General features: G+C 33.9%; 1 protein-coding gene across 2 annotated transcripts in view; it reads left to right on the top strand.

Moving 5' to 3' along the window:
• Window positions 1–25,535, top strand: part of DACH1 (dachshund family transcription factor 1) — a 428,688-nt gene that overhangs the window by 373,398 nt on the left and 29,755 nt on the right. For both annotated transcript variants that reach the window (XM_055359454.2, XM_031001245.3), the window contains 4 exons: window positions 1,935–2,086; window positions 11,812–11,959; window positions 15,257–15,400; window positions 15,898–15,966. In XM_055359454.2, the coding sequence (XP_055215429.1) occupies window positions 1,935–2,086; window positions 11,812–11,959; window positions 15,257–15,400; window positions 15,898–15,966 (513 nt within the window). The remainder of the gene's footprint in view (window positions 1–1,934; window positions 2,087–11,811; window positions 11,960–15,256; window positions 15,401–15,897; window positions 15,967–25,535) is intronic.

The raw sequence follows: 25,535 nt of genomic DNA, 5'->3' as shown, positions 1-25,535 counted from the left end.
ATCAAATAATCATGGGGATGATGAAACTTATAGCCTAAATGTGTGTAAATGTGTACACATACATATGATTCTTTATTTTCTTGGACAGTCTTTAATAATTGTGGAATCATAGATTCTAAAGCTGAAAGCAACCTCAGGTGGTCATCTGGTTCTATGCCTTTCTTCAAGAGACAAGCAGTTATTATCCCCATGATCTATTAAGCCACATTTTCTTTAGCATGTGACAGCTAAGGTGATGATGATCGAAAAATATTGCTCTCCATTCTTAAACAATTTCACATGCACATATATGTTTAACAAGTGCCTTTCCAGAGCTATTATGATAAAACACTAGCAGCCTTGGTTTGGAAGAGCAATTTATGATAGCTAGGTAAATGGTGTCCAAGATCACCTTGCTCACATTAGCCATGCAGCATCCCTGCCCCTGCATGGCCATCTTTCTTTAACCCCGGTGACAAGTGTGGTTAAAAAGAAAAATAACATGAGTCCTACTTTAGTTTGCTTACTCTGTTTCTTCCTCTAGTACTTGCTGCCTCAGATCATCTGTCTCAGTAAGTTAACATAGGAGGAAGTAGAAGGAGAAACTGCAAAGTCGTGAGTGTGAGAGGAGTGCAGTTAATAGGAGGCCCTCTGGCCGTTACTCCCCTCTCCAGCTTTTCTTTCCTTTTGGTTTATTAACTAGAAATGTGGCAAGGTGAGGGAGATGAATTTAACTTGTTCTGACATTAGTGAGGGACAGGGAAGTGTGGCAGCTTCTACAATATTTCTGCCCCAGAGAGACGTAATTGGAAAACGTGTTGTGTGGTTAGGTGGTGTAATGAAAAATAAAAGAATGATTGAGGAGAACAGTGGAATCAAATTATAAGCATAAGGCAAGTGTGCTGAAGTTTTTAGCCACTTGCAAAATTGAGAGATACTATCGGGACTGTGCAAATACATTGCTCTGATTAATTTTCCTGGGGTGAAATATGAAAATATTTATAAAACTGAGGATCCTGCCATGAATAAAATTTTCTCTGTGATTATGATAAACTAAAATAAGCCGTAACTTGTATCCATCTTATGTGAAACTGTAAAAATGGTTAAACAGTAAAAAAAACTGAATAAAAGGATTTCACTGTGAGAGGTGAAAAGAATCTGTATTCATGAGTTACTCTAAATTGCTTAAAATTTTGAAGAATATTCAATAAGACTAGTTTATTTTGAAGGGATTTTTAAATTTGATTCCCTGAATGTTGTTATAGAAGTAGCATTTTATTACTCTTCCTTTATACCGTTTTTTATGTATGGAAGCTATAATTTTTCAATATGAAGGTAAAAGGTCTTCAAGTTCAAAACAATTAGGTCTTTAATTTTAATGATGATGAATAATTCAGTTATAATTTAGAAATACATATTTGGATTCCAGTTTTTCTTTTTATGTGTAAAGTGAAAGATTTTAACTTTACATTCTTTTGTAAATTCCTTAAGAATATATTTGAACAAACATTGATATAAAGGAAGGGTTAATAGAGAAAGAAGCTTCCTAATATACAAAGCCGCTCTCTTATATGGAGCTCTAGAAATACTCTATTGTCAATCCAAACAGAACAAACTAAAAGGAGATAATTGGGAAGGTGCCCATAAAGTCAGCCTGAATATATTATCACAACTATATATGAGATAATATTTGTTTTAAAAAGATTCTATGGCACTGTAAACTCAGTCTCATTAGAGACTGCATTTAAAAGGCTTATAAAGTTACTCATTAATGTTATCTTGTTGTATCTCCACAGCTTTTTCATTAAAGAAAATTCAGCAGAAAGCATTTTCTCCTGATAGCAGGAACCAATTTGCAATAAATGTTCTGGAAACCACTAGGGAAGCCATTACTGAGGTCTAATAAAAACAGACAAGCGTAACTTGTTCTATATTTTTGTTTCAATCACATACAGATGAGACCCCGCTTTCTACACCAACCGCAAGAGACAGCCTTGACAAACTCTCTCTAACTGGGCATGGACAACCACTGCCTCCAGGTTTTCCATCTCCTTTTCTGTTTCCTGATGGACTGTCTTCCATCGAGACTCTTCTGACTAACATACAGGTAGGCCTTTTTACAACCTGGAAGAAAGACATATGGAACACCCTGTTGTAGATTTTTTTTTTCCAAAATTTATACTGTTCCTACTGAATCCATTCATTAGACTGACTGAAACATGGTATTAAACTCTTTAAGCAACTTAGATTTTAAACCTGTTACACTAATCAAATTAGCTTAGAAATACTCATATATATATATATATACTCATATATATGTATATTAAGCCATAATAAAAACTTAGATGAAAATGACATAGGCCTTTAAAATTCATTCTGTCTAAAATGCTCTCTTTATTACCAAATAATTGGAGGAATTTAACTGTTTAAGTTTGTCTGATTTTACTAAACAACGGCACACTAGTTCTAATAAATATTTAGTTATTTTTAAACTGTTGGCCTTCTGGTGAGGAAATGATATGTTTAGTCATTTAAAATATGTCTAATTTAGAAGAATCCAAAAAAATGCCTTCTTTCATAAATAAGTTTGTTTCAATTAATAGAATTTCTTCAAAGACTAGACTTCAAAAAGCCTTACCAAACTTTCCACGGATTTCCTATGTGGTCCTCAGGATGTATATTTTATGTACAGTACATTATGAATCAAAAATACTTACAGTTAACAATAACATAGAGTGTGGAGCCAAGATAATAAGAGTGTTTGGGATAGAAGAAAGCACAATTTTCTTGCCCACACATGAAGTGATCATGTGGACCCCAGATGGAGATTTTTGTCATCTACTTCTCCATATTTGGGTAGCTAGTGAGTAGTAGGCACAAGTTGCTGATAGTGTGCTGGTAAGCTCCTTTTTAAAAAAATTCTTTTACTCTAACATTCCATCCTCAGTAATATTTTTCTGTACACATATCCTATCATATTAAAGTTTCCCCCAGTGGAAATGTAATTAATTTTATTTACCTCTCCAAGGACATAACAGAAGGACTTTAATGTAACATATCTTCTCATCTATTAATATGGCATTTTTTAATACTAATGTAATTAGAGTCTCCAGAACTGTATTCAACTTTAAGGTTTTATAACTCAGTAATTGAAAATCATCAATCCAGCCTATACTAAATCATGGCCAAATAGTCGATTATATAAAACAAAAGACTTTTTTTTCTAAATTTCACCCATATTATTGTTTATTATAAGATAGTGCTTTTAATGAATTTTTCTTATGTTAAGGTAAATGTTTTCAGAAAATATCCCTTAACATTTCTGAATTTATGTTCTGAAAAGTAAAGGAATAATTCATTTTCTTATGTATAAAACTCAATATGAAGCAAAAGAAAAGCTATTTGCATGGATTGTCATTAACTGAAAGCTCTTTAACCAGGTCTGTGAGGATTTAATTTCAGTTGCAGCAGAGAAAACATTTCTGGGTTTCATCAGTGTAAAACAGCATGCTCATCTGAAGAGCAGGTTTGACACATGGACTCTTGAATTGTATATGACCACTACATTTCAAAGTCAAATCCTCTCAGTTTGGAGTATTCATCCACACTCTACGGACCAGAAATACTCAGATTAGGAATGTTATCCACATCACCTCAAACTATAATTATTTCAGAAGGAAGAAAAGAAAAAATAAAAGAAAGAAAGAAAAGAAGAAAAAGAACACTCCAGCTTTAAAATGTACACATTTTAGACAAATTATTCATTGTAGGTGGCTCTAGATTTAATATACTCTCCTTTCCTACCATATGCTTTGAAGATATATTTTCAAAAGAGTAGATAAAAGGACAATGGTCAAGACAAGCTAAATAATTTATTTCTATTCCCAAATTATAGGGATCTGGGACTGATAAAGTTAGAACACCCAAAATAAGAACGCTTTATTAAAAATAAATTAGGGGTTGGGTGCAGTGGCTCATGCCTGTAATCCCAGCACTTTGGGAGGCCAAGGCAGGTGGATCACCTGAGATCGGGAGTTCGAGACCAGCCTGGCCAGCATCATGAAGCCCCGTCTCTACTAAAAAAAAAAAAAAATACAAAAAATTAGCCAGGCGTAGTGGCAGGTGCCTGTAATCCCAGCTACTCGAGAGGTTGAGGCAGGAGAATTGCTGGAACCTGGGAGGTGGAGGTTGCAGTGAGCTGAGACTGTGCCACCACACTCCAGCCTGGGCATCAAGAGTGAAACTCCATCTCATATAGACAGATAGATAGATAGATAGATAGATAGATAGATAGATAGATAGATAGATAAATAAATACATAAATTTAGCTTGTCTGCTTCAATCTTACTTATATGTATGTGTATATATAGATGCAGTTATCATATATTTATATGTATGTCTAATATGCAAATGCATATATTTATACATGCATGTACATATGTGCCCACAAGGTGAAATAAAAATTAAAAATCCTACAGAATTTCATGCACATGTATATTATAAATATATATATACGCACACATACATATACAAACACACACACATTTGTTGTTAGTAATGATTTCATATCATTTTACGAAAACTTGCAGATGCTAACTCTTTTACTATTGTCACATTTACTGAGTTATGGTATTATCATAGGAATGGTATGGAATGTTTAAACAGTCATGACCCCGGATTATTAGGTATACAGTATAAATGTGATTGCTGTCCAAATTCTAATATGGGTAATTACATTCTGCCTACCTCAATTTCCTCTGCAGTTTCAATTATATATAATAGGGTTCTGTGCTTTCTGTGCCAAAATGGTACATACTTTTTGTGTAGTAAGTTTAAAGTTCCATTTTTTAAAGATGTTATTTTTTATTAAAATTAATGACCAAAAAGCCCTTTAAAATAACGTGTTTTCATAAAGTGTTATTGTTCTAATGATCAATAATTTATATATTATAATTTAAAAAGCCTGGATTTTTAAATTTGTAATGATTACCACAGATGTCCTTTCCATGACATCATCATCAAAATTAAATTTTTGTCAGTTATTTCTTTGTGTTTTAAAAGAAGATCTATAGAAAAATACTATAATTATATGTGAAAATTTTGTGTTTAAATTTTTATTTTAAAATTTAAATTTATAAAATGTACATATATATAAAAATTGGGCACCAGACTTTTGTTAACTATTTGAGCTATCCTGAATTCCTGCATTTAAGTGTTTTAGAAATTAAAAGTTAGCCAGGCGCAGTGGCTCATGACTGTAATCCCAGCACTTTGGGAGGCCTAGGTGGGTGGATCTCGAGGTCCAGAGATTGAGACCATCCTGGCCAATATAGTGAAACCCTGTCTCGACTAAAAATATAAAAATTAGCTGGGTGTGGTGGCACATGCCTGTAGTCCCGGGTACTCAGGAGGCTGAGGCTGGACAATCGCTTGAACTCGGGAGGCGGAGTTTGCAGAGCCAAGATTGCGCCACTGCACTCCAGCCTGGCGATAGAACAAGACTCCAGCTTAAAAAAAAAAAAAAAAAAGAAAGAAAAGAAAAGTTATAATGAATGAAGTAAAAAGAAAAAAAAAGACCTGTAAAAAATCCTATGTTGATATATAAAAAATTATATTTAAATTTTATATTTAGAAATTTATAAAATTTATATATATAAAAAATTGGGCACCAGATTTTTGTTACTGCTTGAGCTATACTACTTCCTGACATTTGAGTGTTTTAGAAATTAAAAGTGATAATGGATACAGATATCTAGAGTAAAAAACAGTAATTTAATTTAGTGAAGAATATGGATACAGTTCAGTTTTTGATTTTTAGAATTGCTTTTATTTTTTCTATATGGCTTTTTTTTTTTTCATTGTGGTCTATCTTTCATTATGGCTTCCTCTTTCAATCCTGTCCATGGAGAACAACCTGTGAGATTTTATGTAAGGAGACTAAAATTTTAGTGTCAGTTAACTGGATATGACACCGTCAAACATGAGCTACCATTAGAACGTGATCAAAGGATAATTCTGCTTACTCTTTTTTCTTTTTTTTTTTTTTTAAATTTATGACGGAGTCTCCCTCTGTCGCCCAGGCTGCAGTGCAGTGGCACCATCTGGGCTCACTGCAACTTCCGCCTCTCAAGTGATTCTCCTGCCTCAGCCTCCTGAGTAGCTGGGAGTAGCCTCCCACCACCAAACCTGGCAATTTTTTAAAAAAATTTTAGTAGAGATGCGTTTCACCATGTTGGCCAGACTTGTCTCAAACTCCTGACCTTAACTAATCCACCCACCTCCCAAAGTGCTGGGGTTACAGGCGTGAGCCACCGCGCCCTGGCCTACTCACTTTTTTAAATCTAGAACCTTTTGGCACATAGGGTTGTGAGCTAATTATTTACTTTGTTTATCTTGTTACAAAAAGGCTTTAAAAAGTGGCTTACAAACAAAATAAGAATAGGTAAATAACTAAAAAGTGAAAATGTAAAGTTTAAGTAGAGAATATAAAATTTAGTTAGGAGTGAAGTTAGCATTGAAGATATTTGCCATGAGGGGATATATGATTGGAGTTTGGTTCACTATAGTCTACCTACATGGAAGAATTAAGCAAACAAGAAAGACCTAAAACATATGTTAAAACCACAATAGCTTCAGCTTGGCTGGGTGCTGTGACTCATACCTGTAATCCCAGCACTTTGGGAGGCTGAGGCAATAAGACCACTTGAGGCCAGGAGTTTGGGACCAGCCTGAGAAACATAGGGAGACCCTGCCTCTACAAAAATACAAAAATTAGCTGGGCATGATGGGGCATGCCCACAGTCCCAGCTATTAATATTCGTGAGGATGAGGCAGGAGGATGGTTTGATCCTGGGAGTTTGAGGCTACAGTAAGCTATGATGGCACCACTGCACTCCAACCTGGGTGACTGAGTGAGACCCTATCTTAAAAACACATACACACACAAGAAATGGCAGCTCCAGATTGATTCACCATAGCCTAGTAAATGGACATAATCCAACCATGGTATCTAGGAGGAATTATTCTCTACTTCTGTGTTTGTGGGAAGAAAATGAAAAAGAATTAAGTATAAGACTGAACTATAGTCATGCATCACTTAATGCTGGGGATACATTCTGAGAAATGAATCATTGGACAGTCTTATAGTTGTGCAAACATCATAGAATGCACTTATACAAACCTAGAGGATATTGCCTAGTATATACCTGTCTATACAGTATACCCTATTGCTCCTAGGCTATGAACCTGTATAGCAGGTTACTGTATTGAATACTGTAGACAACTGTAACACAATAGCAAGTATTTGTGTGTCTAAACATAGAAAAGGTACAGTAAAAATATGATATTATAATCTTATGGGACCACCATCATATATGCTTGCAGACCAAAAAGTTGTTATGGAGGTGAATGACTGTACTCTGATTATCCATCTTCAGTTCTTTACATTTCAATATCATGGCCAATAATTTTACTTTACTTTTTAATATATTTTAAAATAAAATAATAGTTTCCTTATTTACATTAATACATAATTTTAATTATAATTTAACTATAAAATTATAATTATAAAAAGTATTGTAATTATAATTTTATTATGTATTCACTTATTATATTATATTAATATATTATTTATTATAAGGTATTATTTGTTATTTATTATATTAATTTTTATATAAATATAATAATTTTAACTGTAACATTAAATTTAATCATAATTTAATTATTGATACATAATTTAATTATAATACATAATTATATATAATATAATTAATTAGGAGAAGACTTTGCATAAACCCCAACAAAATAGACGTTGAATTCAAAATATGGGGAAGTTAATATCAAATATATTGGCCCTACATTATATGTTTTTATTTTCAATTGTAATTATATATTATGAGTCTTCTCTTCTTTGTTCCTGTCATACGTCGGCGTTGCAGGACAATAATCATAGCATTAAAGAGTATGGTATTATATTTTGTTACAAAAGCTTCTCTGAAAATGTGTCAGCTGGGCCGGGCTCCGTGTCTCACGCTGTAATCCCAGCACTTTGGGATGCTGAGGTGGGTCAATCGCCTGAGGTAAGGGGTTTGAAATCATCCTGGCCAACATGACAAAACCCCGTCTCTACTAAAAATACAAAAAAAATTAGCCGGGTATGGTGGCACATGCCTGTAATCCCAGCTACTTAGGAGGCTGAGGCAGGAGAATCGCTTGAACCTGGGAGGCAGAGGTTGCAGTGAGCCGAGATCGCGCCATTTGCAGGCCAGCCTGGGCAAAAAGATCGAAACTCCGTCTCAAAAAAAAAAAAAAAAAAAAAAAGTCAGTTAATACCGTACTATTGATTATTTGTTTGCTTTTTGGTCTACAAAAGTTCCTCATTCCAAGGGACATTATTCTTTTTCTCCCTGAAAAGAGACCAGGGAAACATTAAAAGAATAATAAAGAAGACTAAGTAGCTGGACAGTTTGATCTAGGCACACTCAACTCAGTATTTGGGATTTTCAGTCAGTCTCTTGATTCTTCTGCATCTTGGTTTTCTCATCTTTAAAAGTATTTGGTTAGGATGGTGATTGCTAAAATCCTCTTCAACTAAGGTGTTTTAGTTTCATTAGAAGCAACACATTATTGAGAACAAATTTTATCACATGAGTTTCAGTGACACTCGAGAAACCTTAGATATTGTCTGATTCTGAAATAAATTTATGTTAAATACAAACATGGATCAAGTAAGCTTCTCCTCCAGGATCTAGCTAGGTTTTTAAGAAATGTTTCTTAGCAGTATTATTTGAAGTCTTCTTATATAGACAGATATTGTACTTTCTAAGCCGTATCAACAGTAGAAACATTGCTAGATACAGTGCCCTTTAAAAAAAAAACTCAATCTCTAAAAAACGATGAAAATAATTTACAAATTAGATTATTTTAGAAAACAATGACATTTATGTAGTATAACAACCATTATGCTTCACTCAGAAAAAAAATTTGGGGTCAATCAACTATTGTCTCTCACCATTGCTGTGGCATAAACTTAAAGTATTTCATTAGACTTGTCATTAACCAACTTCAGTATCCTAAGAACCATCCTCCCCTTGGAGAAAAAAATCATGCTTTAAACCTTCTATCGTTTTTTGTCATTCACATTTTTGCCACAGCATTTTCTGGATATTGCATGTCCAAGTGAGATGCAGCATTTAATGTGACCGTTTGCACGTGATCAACCTGGAAATTTTACAGAAGTTACACAAATCTGAAAGTGTTATTATCATTGATGGCTACAATGGTGTCCTAAAGATTTGTATATGTTGTGAACACTACATCCTATTGCTTTTCCCAGCCCCCTGCTGCATTGAAATTTAATCAGTTTTCTGTATTTTTTGAAGCAGAGCTGTCACTGGCGGTAACATACTTTTGCATACGCATCAGTTTGGCTCTAGTACAGATTTTTGTTCACACTGGACTCCTACTGATATGCACTGATACAAAGTCTAAAAATTACATTTAATTTTATATAGCTTATAAGTAGTCCCAGAGAGTATCGGATCCTAAAAGCTAATATTTTTCAGACATAATCAGCAGGAATAGGTAATGTATTACCATTAGTCACATTAGCAGCAATTGTAACAAAAGGAAACAGTAAACATAAATGCTCTGAGCAACTTCATTCTTTACAACGAATATTAATATAAAATTACACAAATTAGAGTTGCAGTTTAACATTATTCAACATGTTTATTCATAATGATTGTTTCATATTTAAATAACACCAAAATATTGTGTTTTGTCAGCCAAGGACAACAATAGTTTAATAGTAATTTATTTTAAACAGCTACTGATAATACAACCAATCAACACATTAAGTGGTGCCAACATTGGCATCTTGCTAAATAATCTCTAGACATTGCACACAGAGTACATCTTTCAAAGATAAGTCAACAAGAGCAATCAGAGCAGAAAATTAGAATTTGGTATCTTAGAATTAAAATACAGCTAAAGTTTTAATTGGGGTGATCTAAAAGGGCACTTGATGTAATGATCTCTTTCATTTGTTACTAATTGTTTGTTCCTGATGAAGAAGAAGCCTACACAGGAATGTTGTTGAATTGAGTTAAGATGGCAGTTTCCTTAGCAGCTATGTTTTATTGTTAAACAAAAAACAGTGGGGAGGGGCAACCTGCCACGAAGAAATCTTTCTTCAGCTTGTTTCATATCACAAGAATTATACCAGGAGATTCAGGGTCAGGTATAGCAAATATGGAATAATTTGTATGTGGTCAAAAGAGAATAAAATTGGCTTACAGCAATGCTGTAAACTATATTGGTAGACTGAAGTAAGACTATCTCTCTATTGCGCTTACAAGTCAAGCTGGAGTAGAAATTCCTGATTCGAACTGCTCATAATGTCTTCTTGCAAGGGAGTCACATCCTAGAGTACATCTACAAATGACATCAACTTTCATCTCATTTTAAATTCAGTTGAAAATTTCAGTCTCTGACACTCACAGACCAAGGCAAAATATCTTCTACTTCAAAAACTCATTTTGTATTGCTGAATTGAAGAGAAGTTTTAGCTCTAATTTTTACTAGTAACTGTTTCAAAGTATCTTAGGAGAGAAAACAGAGAATGCTTTTTATATGTTTAACATATTTCCATATCTAATTTTCAAGAACCTTAAAATACTGCTAATTTTTAAAAGCATACAGTATGTCAAAATATATATATATTTATATATCCACCATTAGTTGTATGAATAAACTTTGCTTTCTCCATATGTTCTTTTAAATTATTATGCTGTCTAATCATTTCCTAGAAGTTATCCTGAGTTTATTACAACCATCTTGAATGGCTTTTTAAAAAGTAATGCACTACTAAACCAAGTTTTAGATCCCTTAAATATATTACGTATCTCAAGAAAAATGTAGCAGTACTATAATTGCTATTTGTGAAATTTTAAAATCTAGTATATAGTAGGCACTTTCTGGGCCCTGGGGGCATAGTCCTGAATGAGAGAACATGTCCCTGCCCCAGAGAGCTTATATTTTAATAAAGAAGACATAACATAAATCAGTAAACAAATAAATATATGTCAATACCACATAATGATACATTCTATGAAGAATTTTAGGGAGGGAGTAATAAGATACATTTGGAGATAGGGTAGTAAGAGATGGACTCTCTTGAATGGTGACTTTGAGCAAAGATGAAATGAAATGAGGGTGTGAGCCATGCAAAGATCTGGAGGAAAAGCATTCAGGAAGGGAACAGAAAGAGCAAAGTCCGTGGGGGCAGAAACAAATTGTTGCATTGAGGAACCAAAAGGAGACCATTGTGGCTATGTGCTCATGGTAGGGAGTGGGAGAATGAGCTCTGAGGAGAAAGGTGAGCACTGCCAGAATCCTGGAAGGTTGCATAAACCATGTCAGATAATTACTTGTGGAGGAGTTTCAGCCTAATTTCCTTCTCAGTTCTTATTTTTTAGACACGCTTATGTGCTGCCCTTATTTAGCTTTGGATCTAGATATTCTAATTAGAATATCTACTTAGCTTTGGATCTAGATATTCTAATTAGAATATCTACTTAGCTTTGGGTCTAGATATTCTAATTAGAAGCAATTAAACCTGCATGCCATAAATATTTGTCTTCCGAAAATAGTTTAATTAGACTTAGGAGTTTTATGCTTTAGTTATAGTATTTGTTCTAGTGAGTGCAGAATGAATGCGAAAGAATTAGGTCATTTGATCACTGGGTTCTTCGCTTTGAAAATGCTTTTAAGTAATGAGTGAAATTTGCTTTGTATTAAAATATTACCATTCCGAATATCTTCTTTGTACAGGGGCTGTTGAAAGTTGCCATAGATAATGCCAGAGCTCAAGAGAAACAGGTCCAACTGGAAAAAACTGAGCTGAAGATGGATTTTTTAAGGGAAAGAGAACTAAGGGAAACACTTGAGAAGCAGTTGGCTATGGAACAAAAGAATAGAGGTATTTCCAAATTTCCAGATAAGTTTAATATTTACAGAAAATATTAAACATATTAATACTATGATGGTGATTTATTTTGAAATTGTAGTATTTTTGTTAATTTAACGGTAGCTAAAGTTCAGAGCAGAATTTGAATCCTAGGCTCACTGTATTTCTTAATCTCCAAAGTACATGTTTTCTTTTCTGTTCCTACCTCAGGAAATTGAAATACGTCCATTACATCATTAATTATATAACTTTTATTGATTGTTGAGTTTAAAAATTCATGTTCTTTAAGATAAGAATAAACTCTAATGATAGCCATGAAGAAAAATTTTATGTTAATTCACAATTGCCCTTTGAAAAACTTGAGTTAAACTCATAAAGCTAAAATAGAAAATACTGATTATTCAAGCGAAGTAGGTTTACTAAGATATTTATCAACTGAAATTGAAAATGGATGGATATCTGAACAAATGACCAAAGTTAAATGTTTGTATAATTTTCTTTCTGAAGGCCTCATTTTCATCCAACAAGGTCAAGTACACAGAGTAGAAACTGATATAAATTCTTATTGGATAAAATAATATTATTGATCTGTGAACTGCTTCTTTTGTCACACTGTATGGTGCATCTATAGATAATTTTGAAGGTCATTTATATTTGCATGTTTATTTTATGTATGAATTTGAAGATTATTTTGTCTACAATCAACTGCCTCTTTGCTTCAACTATGCATTTAATATGTATCCAATATAAATGCTCCACATTATTTTCTTTTATATGTTTGAAATGGTCACTTAAAAATAGTTGTTTCTGTTTTGCCTTTAAACTAGCAGGATTTACCAGGTTGTTTTATTAGCTATTACGAAGCAACAGTTAGTGTATTCCTGGAAGTTGGTCAATTTGGGACGCTGTCATCCCAGATGTATAGCACAATTCTAAATAATGTGGCTTCACATAGATTCAGGTATTTAAATAATCAAAACAAGGTAAACATCGATAATGGCTGTATTCCAAGTGATTAAATAAGTTGGGTCAAAGAACTCAATCTATGGAACCAGCTTCCATGAGACAGCCATGTTTTTATTTTGTTCTCACTTAATTTTGTTTAGTCCTTTTTCACAGAACTTAAAAGCAGGCCCGGGGATTCCTAAAGTAACGCTTTGGTTACTGGAGAGACCTTCAGAATTTTATTGGTTCAAACCTTTTGGGAGGATTTACATTCTGTTTTCTTTCGTTAACCACTAGAGGGCAAAACATTCACAGATCACACCGTAAAGTTCCCATTTAATTAATTATGAACAGTAAATTCAAGGCAATAACTATCAATACTTATCTATTATGAATGTGTCTATTGAAGCAGTGTATTACCCTGAAGAGAGAGAACATGGCGATCCCATTTGGTTCAATCATGTAGGAGGAAACTGTGAGCGGTCAATGGCAAAGTGCAGGGTATTAAGCCTTTAGAGCCACAAGAGTGTACAATCCAAATAAATATTTCAGAAATTACTGTTTCTTTTCAAAGAGACTCATAAATAATCATTTTCGGAAAGGGAAACAGTAGGCAGGTAATTTTGTTAAGGTAAGCACATGATTTGCACACCATTAAATAAGGGAAATTAACGTTTAAAATCAGTTTCAATTTCTTTTCATATAACACCATAGCCAGTGTACATTTTGATACAAACAGGTTTTTAAAAATATATGGTACAGCAACAATACATCTGACATGTAAATGAGCTTCCGTCTTAAAAATATTAATAATAGGCCGGGCGCGGTGGCTCACACCTGTAATCCCAGCACTTTGGGAGGGCGAGACGGGTGGATCATGAGATCAGGAGATCGAGACCATCCTGGCTAACAAGGTGAAACCGCGTCTCTACTAAAAAATACAAAAAATTAGCCGGGTGTGGTGGCAGGTGCCTGTAGTCCCAGCTACTCGGGAGGCTGAGGCAGGAGAATGGCGTGAACCCGGGAGGCAGAGCTTGCAGTGAGCCAAGATCGCGCCACTGCACTCAGCCTGGGCTGGGCAACAGAGCGAGACTCCGTCTCAAAAAAAAAATATATATATATATATATAAAATAAAAACAGGATTATGTGGAAATTAGAAATTAAAACTAAAATACTTACTTGAGTCATTATTTTATAATTTGATTAAATATTCTGCTTTAAAAATGTTGCTGTTCTTTAATCTGTAGTAAGAAATCAAACAGTAAATATGGAATGATTAGTCTTCATGACTAAGAGAAGCATTTTCTCATACTGAGTCTGTCACATTGATATCTACAATGTTTATCAACCATCAACAAAGATAATTTTAAAGAAAAATGCATATTCCCATATGCTGAGTAGTTACCATATGTATACATATATATGTAGTAAAAGTTAAAACAATTATCCTCCAGAAAACATAGTTGATATGTATTTTGTAAAGAACATTAGTTATTATTTATCGAGTATGTATCATATACAAATATTTAAATTGTCCAGTTGGAGAAAAATGTTTCATAATCAACTTTTTGTATTATCTATTTTTTTAAATATAAAAGGCTCATTATTGTTACCAGCAGCATATTATTATTAGCAATGGGGGTTCATACTGCCTCAGATTTCTGCAGAGTGAAAGTAGAATAATTTTCTTAAAATATATCATAGTACTGTAAATTTGCTGTGAGAAAAATATTCTCAGGAAATCATCGTAACTTCATCCAAACAAAAACATTTCTGTTCTATACATTAACAATAATTAAAAGTATTTTTTCTAGTGTACAAAAAATATTTATTACATTTCCTAAAATTTTAAGAAAGAAATTATTAAAAACTGAGTTGGTCTAACATTGCTTTCCAAAGCGTTTTTAGGGGAGATGCTCCATTTGCTGCTCAAAATTGATGCCGTATGAGGAAATAGGAAGGAGGCATGCTTATAAGCGTTTGCACTATCCAAATGACTCTGCACTATTGTGATTCAAGGACAGAGAACTAAGCCACAAAATTCATTTAATCAAGCTTCCTTTATCAGTGAATACAAACATTTACTAAAATTAGTTTCCTATTAAATTTATCTTTACATATGGCAATTAAAGCCATTCTTGTAATGTAATAGTTCTAGGCTAAAATAAAAATTGGCTTTCTTATTATTTTACTGGGAATTATTTTAGATAAAGGTGGAGATTTTTAGAACTTTCTCTTTATAGGTAGACTCAGTTCAGCAGGAAAACAAAATGAATAATATAAAAAATATAGACCATTTGGAAATTAGCAGCATTACGAAAATTTAAAAATAATAATAATAATATGCATACACTCTTTTTTAGCCATAGTTCAAAAGAGGCTAAAGAAGGAGAAGAAGGCAAAGAGAAAATTGCAGGAAGCACTTGAGTTTGAGACGAAACGGCGTGAACAAGCAGAACAGACGCTAAAACAGGCAGCTTCAACAGATAGTCTCAGGGTCTTAAATGGTAAGAGGGTGTATATTATTGCATGAATAACTGTCATTTTTAATGCTTAAAGGACAGTTTAGGCATGTGTTTGTAGTTTTGTATGTTTCTATATCTTGTGATTCATTCAGCTATACTTGAAGCTGAACGCAGGGTGGGAAGAACGTGTTGGGGAAAATGCCTTATTTTATAGGTGCTTCCACTGTTTTTTACTGAACTCCAGCGTCTGCGACTTGGCGTTGCTTCTCTGCTTAACCAGATTTTTTTCTACTGAAGCACAATAAAATATTAATTTGAGAATTTCCGAACCCCCATCCTCTTTTATGAACAATGTTGCGTTGCTTACTGTTCAAATCTTCCGAAAATTCTTACGGTTACAGTTTTTGTTCAACCTTTAAAAGATGACAAAGATTTATGTAATTTTAATTCAGCACCAAAGTAACAGGTTGCTCTTTTTTTTAAAAGGACAATAGGAATCAAATGAAATATGTGTCACTCTTACCTTTCTGTGCTTTTAGACTCTCTGACCCCAGAGATAGAGGCTGACCGCAGTGGCGGCAGAACAGATGCTGAAAGGACAATACAAGGTAGGAATTTGCAGAAGGCTATAAATCTAGATCTTGCTATATGAGTTTTTCCTCAGCTTTAGCCTGCTATTCAAGCATGTAGCCTACCATCTGGGCCACATCAAAACAAGTTCAAACAAGGTCAAGTTCATCTTGCTTGTTTATATGAGTGAATTCATTTTGTGCTGATAGATTTTCTTTAAATTAACAGGTCATCTCTGTTTATACAATGCAATTAAAAGGAATAATTAATTTTAAACAATGTATGATTTAATCTTGGACACAGTAAATGTGCTTTATTGAATGTGTGAAGCCCAGTCTAATGCAGGAAGGGTTTATAAGTTCTGTGCTACATAAATAAAATATGTGGTTAATCAAATAGGTAGTTCTTACAATTTAAAAATGTCTAACTACTCATTTTTATGACAGTTGCTGCAAGGTACCTGCAAAACAGACTAGTTGAATGTTAACAATAAATAAGACTGTTTAGTTCCTATGTGGATTCCAAATGTTCTGTATGCCATTACATACACTTTAATAACACAAATCTGCTGAGTAAAATCATATATAGAATACCAAAGGGAGTTGTATTAAATGCTCAGAAGAGCTAAATATGTATATTGTCATGATCGTACTATTAGAAAAGAATAAAACCAGAAGGTAGCATTTATAGGCAAACATCTATTCCAGACGACAAATTCAACCTAACAACATGAATACTAAACAGTAACAAGAGCATTTGTTTTCTATTTAAAATGAAGGTGATTCTTCAAAGGGATGCCTAAAATGATTAACTGCCATAATCCTCCCAATTGCTTTTATTCTGCATTTTAAACTCAATCATTTTTAGGATATTATATGACATTAATTGTGTTACTTAATCAGCTCCAAATATGTCATTCTTGGCTTAGTGTAAAGGAAATATACTTTTGTGAACTATCATATGTGCAAGAAGTAACAATCCCAAACTTGAAGAAACATTTTTGAGGAAAGAATGGATTTTTTTTGCCTATATTTATTTTACCTGAGGCCATTCTAATTAATTTGTAAATCCTAAGGTTTGAATCATATGTTATTATGAGACATCTTGGATATACAAGATTAATGCTATTGTAGATATAGAAAAATCTGAATTTTTAGAGTACTATGGATTTCAGCACAATTATATTGTGTATGTGTTTGTATGTATATGGTTATGACAATTAAAAGAATCCTCTTGCATCTTATAAAACTTACATACACATGTTCAAAATTACTGTTAATGAAAACCCAGTCCTCTTTATCAGGGACAATAGCACCAATAAGACAAATGCAAATATCAGCACCAATGTGTACATGCAGGGGCTATTCACGCATTAGATAATGTCAAAGTGGTCTCAGAAAGCACATGAGCCCATAGATAAGTGTGACATATAAATCATCTGATATACACAGAATCCTCAAGGTGGTCAGAACTCAATCTAGAAAAAAATGAAACAATATCGTCCTGCATATAAATGAGAGATTCGTTGTTAATATTAAGAAGTGATTAAACATTTTTGTATGGTTGGTATAATATGTATGCCACCCATAACAACATGTTGGTTGTTAATAAGGCTATGGTTATTTTTGTTTGAATTTGTCAAATTTACATATGTTCAAACATACATTTTAATATAGGTAGAGTCTTGCTGTATGAGGCTGAAATGTTGACAACTTTCAGTTTCCATTGTGACTGACTTATTCTGAAGAAAAGTTTTAATCACAAATTGCCTTCCTTTTAGTATCCAGAATCTTACCAGTGGAGGAATACAGTAAACCTATGCACCAACAACTTAATGGTTAGGGAAACAAAACATTTGTACAAAAATTATACATAGTAATTTAAAACCATATACACATTTTATGGAATTATTTTTGCCTTTAATTGTAATAGAAAATCCTCACTCACTTTATTCATTCATTCAGCCTGTCCATTGTTGTACTGGTCAAAATGTACAGTTGTTTTTTAATAAAACATACTAACTATGCATTATGTTTATCAGATAATATGACTTTTCCCAAATTGTAATAAGAAAAATCACTATCAATGAATCTGTTTCTAGCTGTTAGTTGCTAAAAGATATTTTACCAGCAGTCAAACTATTTCAAGACTCTTAACATAACAGAGCAAAGAGATCATATTTGCTATTCTAACACCCTATTCAATAAGCTTTATTAGCCCTTTGACATTTTTTTCTAACCTCAGAAAAAATTCATACATTTGGAAGCTAGCAAACAGAATACAATTAACTGTGAACAAAAGCAATCAAAGAAAGAATACTGTATTTAGTTAAATGTTGTCTAAGGACAAGAAAGGGAAAGGCAAAAAAGAAAGAACCAGAACTCATTACTAATTTGTGAAACGGTCTATGTCATGCATTTTGGGAGCCATGAGCACCTGCTGCTTCACAATTCAAGAATGACACACACACAGCCTCTCACACTCATCACTTTCTCTCTCCAACTGTCCCCAAGCCCAGGTGTTATGACATTCTTTGTATTATTTCTTGCTCCCAATCCAACCATAACTGAAATTATTTTCTATTCCAAAGTAAACTCAATTTATTGGGAAAGACAAAATAAGCCCACAGGTTTTTTAAGCTTTTCATGTATTTTTAACATTTCTGGCAATAAATAAATGCCACACTTGGCCCAAGAGTTAGTCACCTAGAAGTTGGGCACTTAAATACTTACTGCTTGAGTGCTAAGTAATTACCCCTAAATATGCACCTCTGGGTAGACTAAATATTGCCTCATTGGCATTTTGTATCACCATTTCTATAAAACCACAGAGGTGGACAAGAGGAATCAAGAAAGTAGTTTAGAAAGTATTTCTGAAGAAAGAAGCCCTAAATAATTTACTTGCATTTTCTTAATGAAGTAAATCAGCTCATAGTACGCAGGGTAGATTCTTCATTGCTGATTTTCAAATAACTAGGAATTCATGAATTGTAAAAATGCTATAAGTACAGAACAGACATTCAAAAATTTTAAAAAAACTTCTTCCAGGAACTGAAATATATGGCCATTAACTCTCTTATGCCTTGTGTCACACAGATTTATATGGCATGATTTGTGTTGGACTTTGAAAAATTTACCCTACTCAAGAATTTATCTAAGATCTTTTGAATATATAAAGTAGACAGAGTTCATAAAAACAATCATCGAGCAGTGTTTTGGGCCAGTCAGTAAATATCCCTCAAAACCCCTCTGGCCCCTACACATATATATGCACATACACGTACATTTTATGTAGCCAAATCTATAACATGATGGCTTTCTTCAGCTAAGTCGTCATCTTATTTTATTCTTTCTCCTTAGGCAGCAGCATCTACTTTCATAGTTTCTTTCTTTTTTCTTTTTCTTTTCTTTTATTTTCTTTCTTTCTTTTTTTTTTTTTCTTTTTTTGAGACAGAGTCTCACTCTGTTGCTCAGGCTGGAGTGCAGTGGCACCATCTCGGTTCACCATAACCTCCACCTCCTGGGTTCAAGCGATTCTCCTGCCTCAGCCTCCTGAGTAGCTGGGACTATGGGCGTGCACCACCATGCCCGGTGGTGTTCTTAGTAGAGACGGTGTTTCACTATGTTGACCAGGCTGGTCTCGAACTCCTGACCTTGTGATCCGCCCAGCTTGGCCTCCCAAAGTGCTGGGATTACAAGCGTAAGCCACCGCACCTGGCCCCGTAGTTTCTTTAACTTACATATTTAGAAAATTTATAGACATTTTTCCAATCCACTCAGACATCTCTTAAGAGCTCCAGATAATAATATCCAACTTTTTATTTGGTCGACTTACAGGGACCCAAAAGTTCAGTGCACAAAACGGTATGTATCCTCTCTCCTCTCCCCAAGCCTGCCTTTCTCCAGTGTTCCTTCCCTATGGCACCCTAATCCATCTAGTCCAATATTGTCGTTAATATGTAATGAGGGCAGAGTGGAGCGTGACATTTCCCTCCCTCACTCCCTCATCCTCTATGCCCAGTCACGACTCTTTCCCTCCAATCTCTGTGCTCCCATCTTACTGGAAGTTTTTGTTGTTTCACTTCTTTCCCCACCTACTGGAGACATTTTTTCTTCTTCCTTGCCTTTACTTAACCACCCCTTAAGTCCCAGCTTGGAAATATTACCTCAAGGAACACTTCCCAGACCCTTCACTCTCCCGCTGTGGCAACTCCCTGCCGCCTGGGACTAGTTCTGCCTCTTAGAGGTTCTTACTACACCTTCCATTTCTCCATAGGAACATGCTGTACATGCAGTTCCTTGTTCAATGCCTTCTTCTTATCTCTGTGGTAGCTGGGGCAGAGCATAAACCATGCATGTTTTGTTCACTGCCATGTTCCTATTGTCTGAGAGAGTGTCTGGCACATAGTGGTGCCTGCTATTCCCTGAAGGAATGAATCAGCCATCGAGGAATTAGGACCTATGTTAGATCTTGTGGATATGAAGATCCTTAATGTTCTGACATTTCTCAGACTTTGGTTGAAGAGACTGATGAGAGGGAAAAATGGATGACCTAAGAAACCCAGAATTAGACCGGGCGCGGTGGCTTACACCTGTAATCCCAGCACTTTGGGAGGATGAGTAGGGCGGATCCCAGGGTCAGGAGTTTGAGACCAGCCTGGCCAACATAGTGAAACCCCATCTCCACTAAAAATGTAAGAAATTAGCCGGGCATGGTGGCAAGTATCTGTAATGCCAGCTACTCGGGAGGCTGGGGCAGGAGAATCAGGCTGAGGCAGGAGAATCACTTGAACCTTTGAGGCGGAGGTTGCAGTGAGCCGAAGTTGCACCACTGCACTCCAGCCCGGGCAACAGTGCGAGACTCTGTCTCAAAAAAAAAAAAAGAAAAAACAGAAAGAAGGAAACCCAGAATTAATGTTTACATGCAATAGCTGAATTAACAGGATGTGTTTATTCTTCGTTTGCATTTTTAACTTTATTTTCTTCTTTTCACATTTGACCTAAGATTTGGATTCTGTAAATACTTAGATCCAATTTTCCATTTTAAATTGATATTTCACTTACCACAATAACAAAAAGTTCATTTTCAAACTAGTAGTTTTTTGCTTTCACTTTTTAAGTAAAAACAAGTTTTTTTTAAACCAAGAAAAATAATTGTTAAAACCAATGGCGATATAGACCATAGTTCCTCTGACATCTTAGAATATCTGCAAGTTGTGCTTGCAAAATCTTGACTTCACTTGAAAGTACAACTCTTTTATTTACATCCAATGACCATAATCAAAACTGTTTGGCTTTTTATTCTTTTTTGACTGATCTTAGATCATAGAAAACCAAATATTCTTCCAATAAAAAGACATAAAAGACTGGCCTTCACATTAAAAATCTTTTTTCTAATGTAAAAATATCTTCTTTCTGTTTGCTAAATATTTGAAGATACATGCTGAATTTTAAAATTATTCAGTTTTTCAACAAATAGTTATTCAACATTGATGATATGCCAAGCACACTTTTATGTAACTGCTTTAACATTGGGAAAGGACTTTAAGATAAATTAAATCTCCTTATTGTGCAAAAGAGGGGGCTTAGTGAGGTTGGATGACTTGTTAAAAGTCACACTAAGAGTTTATTGGAGCTAGGACTGTAAGTCCAGTTGCTTTCCACATCTTGTTCTTCCTGGTTGCTTTTAGATTAGGATTGTTAAATTATTCCCTTCTTACTCTTTTACAATATATTATTATTGTTGTTGTTATTTGTTTTGTTAACTTACAGCTCCAAAGAATCATATTTCATGTCATTCTTATGATGGGAATTTACATCTTTGAGCAAGCTTTTTTTTTTTTAAATCAAATATGCTGTCACTCAATGAATTTCCTAGTAATACATTTTCTTTCATTTAGACAGGTATATTAATAGTAAGTGGAAGTATTTACTCATTAAAATAGTTAGGTGGATTAGGAACTGAAATGTATTGAGCCTTTCCTGTGTATTCTAATTTAAAGGCAGGCTCACCTAAGATCAGAATGACTGATTAACTTTCTCACAGTCACACTACTAGTTAATGGGGTTTCTGGGTTTCTGGCATTGAATCGAGATTTATGACTTCAAAGTCCTTGTTGCTTCCACCAAAACTTTTTACCCAGGCTTACATGTCCCTTTTATAAGATAACCACTCCCAACCGCATCACTCATTTTAGATAGTTAGCTTGTTGCCTCTTAATGACCAAAAAGTCCAAAACAGTTTACTGCCAACGAATGATATACAATTGAAAAAATGTTTCCTTTCCTGCTTTTTACTTTTTCATCAGCCGTTGTGCCTATATTATGTTTATAGACACTTCCAGACACACTGGGGGAAACCCCACTCTAAGCAAAGAAAATAAAGTGACAGTGAAAAAATTAAGACAGTAATCATATTTAGAGAAAAAAATCTACAACTTAACATGTAATGAATTTATGATAAATTTACAATGTCAGCGACAGATCCAATTTTGATTTAATATATGACATTTGGTGAGCCCCTTTGTTTCTTTTGATGTATGCATTTGAATAGAAGTTGCTAAATGGTATCCCAAGACTTTCATACTTTAACAGCACTAAATTGTATCTTACTTATACTTACCACTTTTAAGATCTTTATGAAAGTATTGTTCAAGTTTGATTGTCATATAATTGTTAATGCACATTTCAATTTCTAATATGACTTTTAAGATCGGTGTGGGAATGGGGGTTCCTTAGGCACTTCTATGGAAGCTAATAGTTAAGAAATGCTAGAAATCAGGTCTAGACTGAAATCTCTGCCCCATTGTTTCCCCCACCCCTTTAGCAATAGCTTAACCTCAAAAGGTCATTGTGAAGATTAAATAAAATAATCCATGTAAAGCACTTAGCACATGCTGGGCAATAGTTTGTATACAGTTAAGTTTTAGATGTTAGTATTAAATTTTATTATTACAACATATTTACTACAGGTCTTGGCAATTGGTAAACACTGAAGCTATTATTACTTTTAATATGTAATTTACTTTTCCCTTTTTGGGAAATCGACTTGTGTTTATAATACAATGTTGAATTATTCCCATAGTAAAGTGTTTGTGGAGACGTCCAAGAACTTTTTAATGTTACCTAACCACGTTTTCCATATTTAAAAGTGTCTTTATTTAGATTGAAAAGGGGGATGTGGGGGAGAAGGAGAAGTTTCTTAGAAACACAACAAACAAACAAATCAGGACTAAAACTGTTTTCGGGGCTGCCTGCACTGCATATTGACTATTGATTAGTCATTTAGGAATAAGTAATCACCATGGGTATTACCCTTAAACCATTTTTCTCGATCTTAAAATATAAATATTAGAATTATGTTACTATGAACAAAACAAAACAATAAAGTTCCCTCTAGTCCCTTGGCACTGGTTTCTGGTGTTTGGCAGCATTTCTATATAGCTAATCAATTTAAGATGTCACTGATTAAATTGAACAAAAGGTGATATTGATTGTAGGCAGTAAGCAATAAACGGACTATTGTTCTATAGTTATTATAGGTCATTGTTAACTACTCATTTAACTAGACAATCAGTTATTAATATTAAACAGAAAGTTTTAGAGATAACCATAAATGTTAACATTTTATAAAATTTTAGAATTTTTTTTATTTCAGCATAAATATTTTATTCTTTATTTATTTATTTTATTTTATTATTATTATACTTTAAGTTTTAGGGTACATGTGCACAATGTGCAGGTTAGTTACATATGTATACATGTGCCATGCTGGTGTGCTGCACCCATTAACTCGTCATTTAGCATTAGGTATATCTCCTAATGCTATCCCTCCCCCTCCCCCACCCCAAAACAGTCCCCAGAGTGTGATGTTCCCCTTCCTGTGTCCATGTGTTCTCATTGTTCAATTCCCACCTATGAGTGAGAATATATTTTATTCTTTTAAAAATATATTTTAAAAAGTAATATTGTTTTTTAATGTAACTGGATATGCTTGAACTCCAAATGCTGAAGGCCTCTTGTAGGTTTTTGTGGGAAATTACTTCTACATAAATTAAACTATACGTGATGTAGACATAGTAGGCATTGTTAAGTATGAAGCTGCTCAAAATAGTAATAGAATCTAACTCATTATAATTATTTACTATGTAAAAATATTTAAATACATTATTTTCATAGAGCTAGTTTTCTAAACTGGTTCTTACGAAAAAGAAACCATTGTTATTATATGTCTGTGTTGGGACATTTCATGAAGTTTTGTGATGTTATTTCAATTAGAGAAAATTTAGGCATAATGATTGAGCTTAGTTTGTAATATATCTGTTGTCTTTTTTTTTTTTTTTTTTTTTTTTTTTTGAGACAGGGTGCTGCTCTGTCACCCAGGCTGGAGTGCAGTGGTGCAATCACAGCTCACTGCATCCTCAACTTTTCAGTCTCCAGCAATCCTCCCACCTCAGCATCCTGAGTATTTGGGACCACAGACGTTGTGTGTGAGAACGCCCAGCTAATTTTCATATTTTTTGTAGACACGGGGTTTTGCCATGTTGTTCAGTCTGATCTCGAACTCCTGAGCTCAAGCGATCCACTTGCCTCGGCCTCCCAAAGTGATATGATTACAGGCGTGAGCCGCCGCACCCTGCCTGGCATCATGTTTTTCTAGTAAAAATAATGTAATAGGGGGCTGGCACTATGAGAGTTCGGGAGATAAATTACTTTAATCTGGGAATATCAAGAATGATGGATTGAAAGTGGAAGTTTAGAGAGGGGAAGTAGACATCGTGCAACTAAATTGCCATTAAGTATTGAAACAGAGCGTTATTAACAGAAAATATAAATGTCTTGTTAGCATAAATAAAGTTGAAAAAAATAAATTAAGTTGGCTTGCTCATAAACATGTTTGTGGTTGGGCTTAAATAGTATCTGGAAGACCAATAGTCAAAAATAGTGATATATAGAAACTGGGAAAGATATTAGCAGGGGACCCTAAAGATCAATGCTAGATCCATTTTGATTTAACATCATAATTAGTAGCATGGAAGAGTGGTTAAACAGTGCATCGGTGAAATTCACAAGTGATCCTAATCTAAAAGCTGTGACACATCTCTGTGGTCAGTATAAACATGCAAAATAAACTTGGGGAATTTAGAAATTTAAGGAAGAATGAAATAAGATTACCTTTGTAAGAAAGAAAATTTAATTTTAACATCTGTTTTTAAAGAATATTAAAAAGCTCAACAAATATCAATGATAGTATATGTCCACTTACATCTTTTTATGGTACTATAGTAACAACAATTAGCTGCGGGGCTGAGGGGAGTATCAAACAAGAGGTAGAAAAATCAGCTGCATTTAAATTTCATATATATGTATTTGTACCGATGATACTTTTTATACTATGAATTCCAAATAACTAGGAAGTTGCTTTTTCATTATAGTCAATACGTTAATTTTTAAGAATTTTTATACAGTACAATATTATCTTCAGATTTATGAAAAATATATTTATAAGTTTTTGCTTTGAGTTTTTTTAACCTTTATTATCAAGCGAAAAAAATGATGGTTCAGTTGGAGCAAGTTATCCAATTAACTTGTTCATCAAACATCATCAC

The sequence above is a fragment of the Gorilla gorilla genome, chromosome 14, assembly GCF_029281585.2.
Source record: "Gorilla gorilla gorilla isolate KB3781 chromosome 14, NHGRI_mGorGor1-v2.1_pri, whole genome shotgun sequence".
In the NCBI taxonomy this organism is placed as follows: Eukaryota; Metazoa; Chordata; class Mammalia; order Primates; family Hominidae; genus Gorilla; species Gorilla gorilla.
The sequence above is the reverse complement of the archived record's forward strand: the minus strand, read 5'-3'. Positions and strand labels throughout refer to the sequence as shown.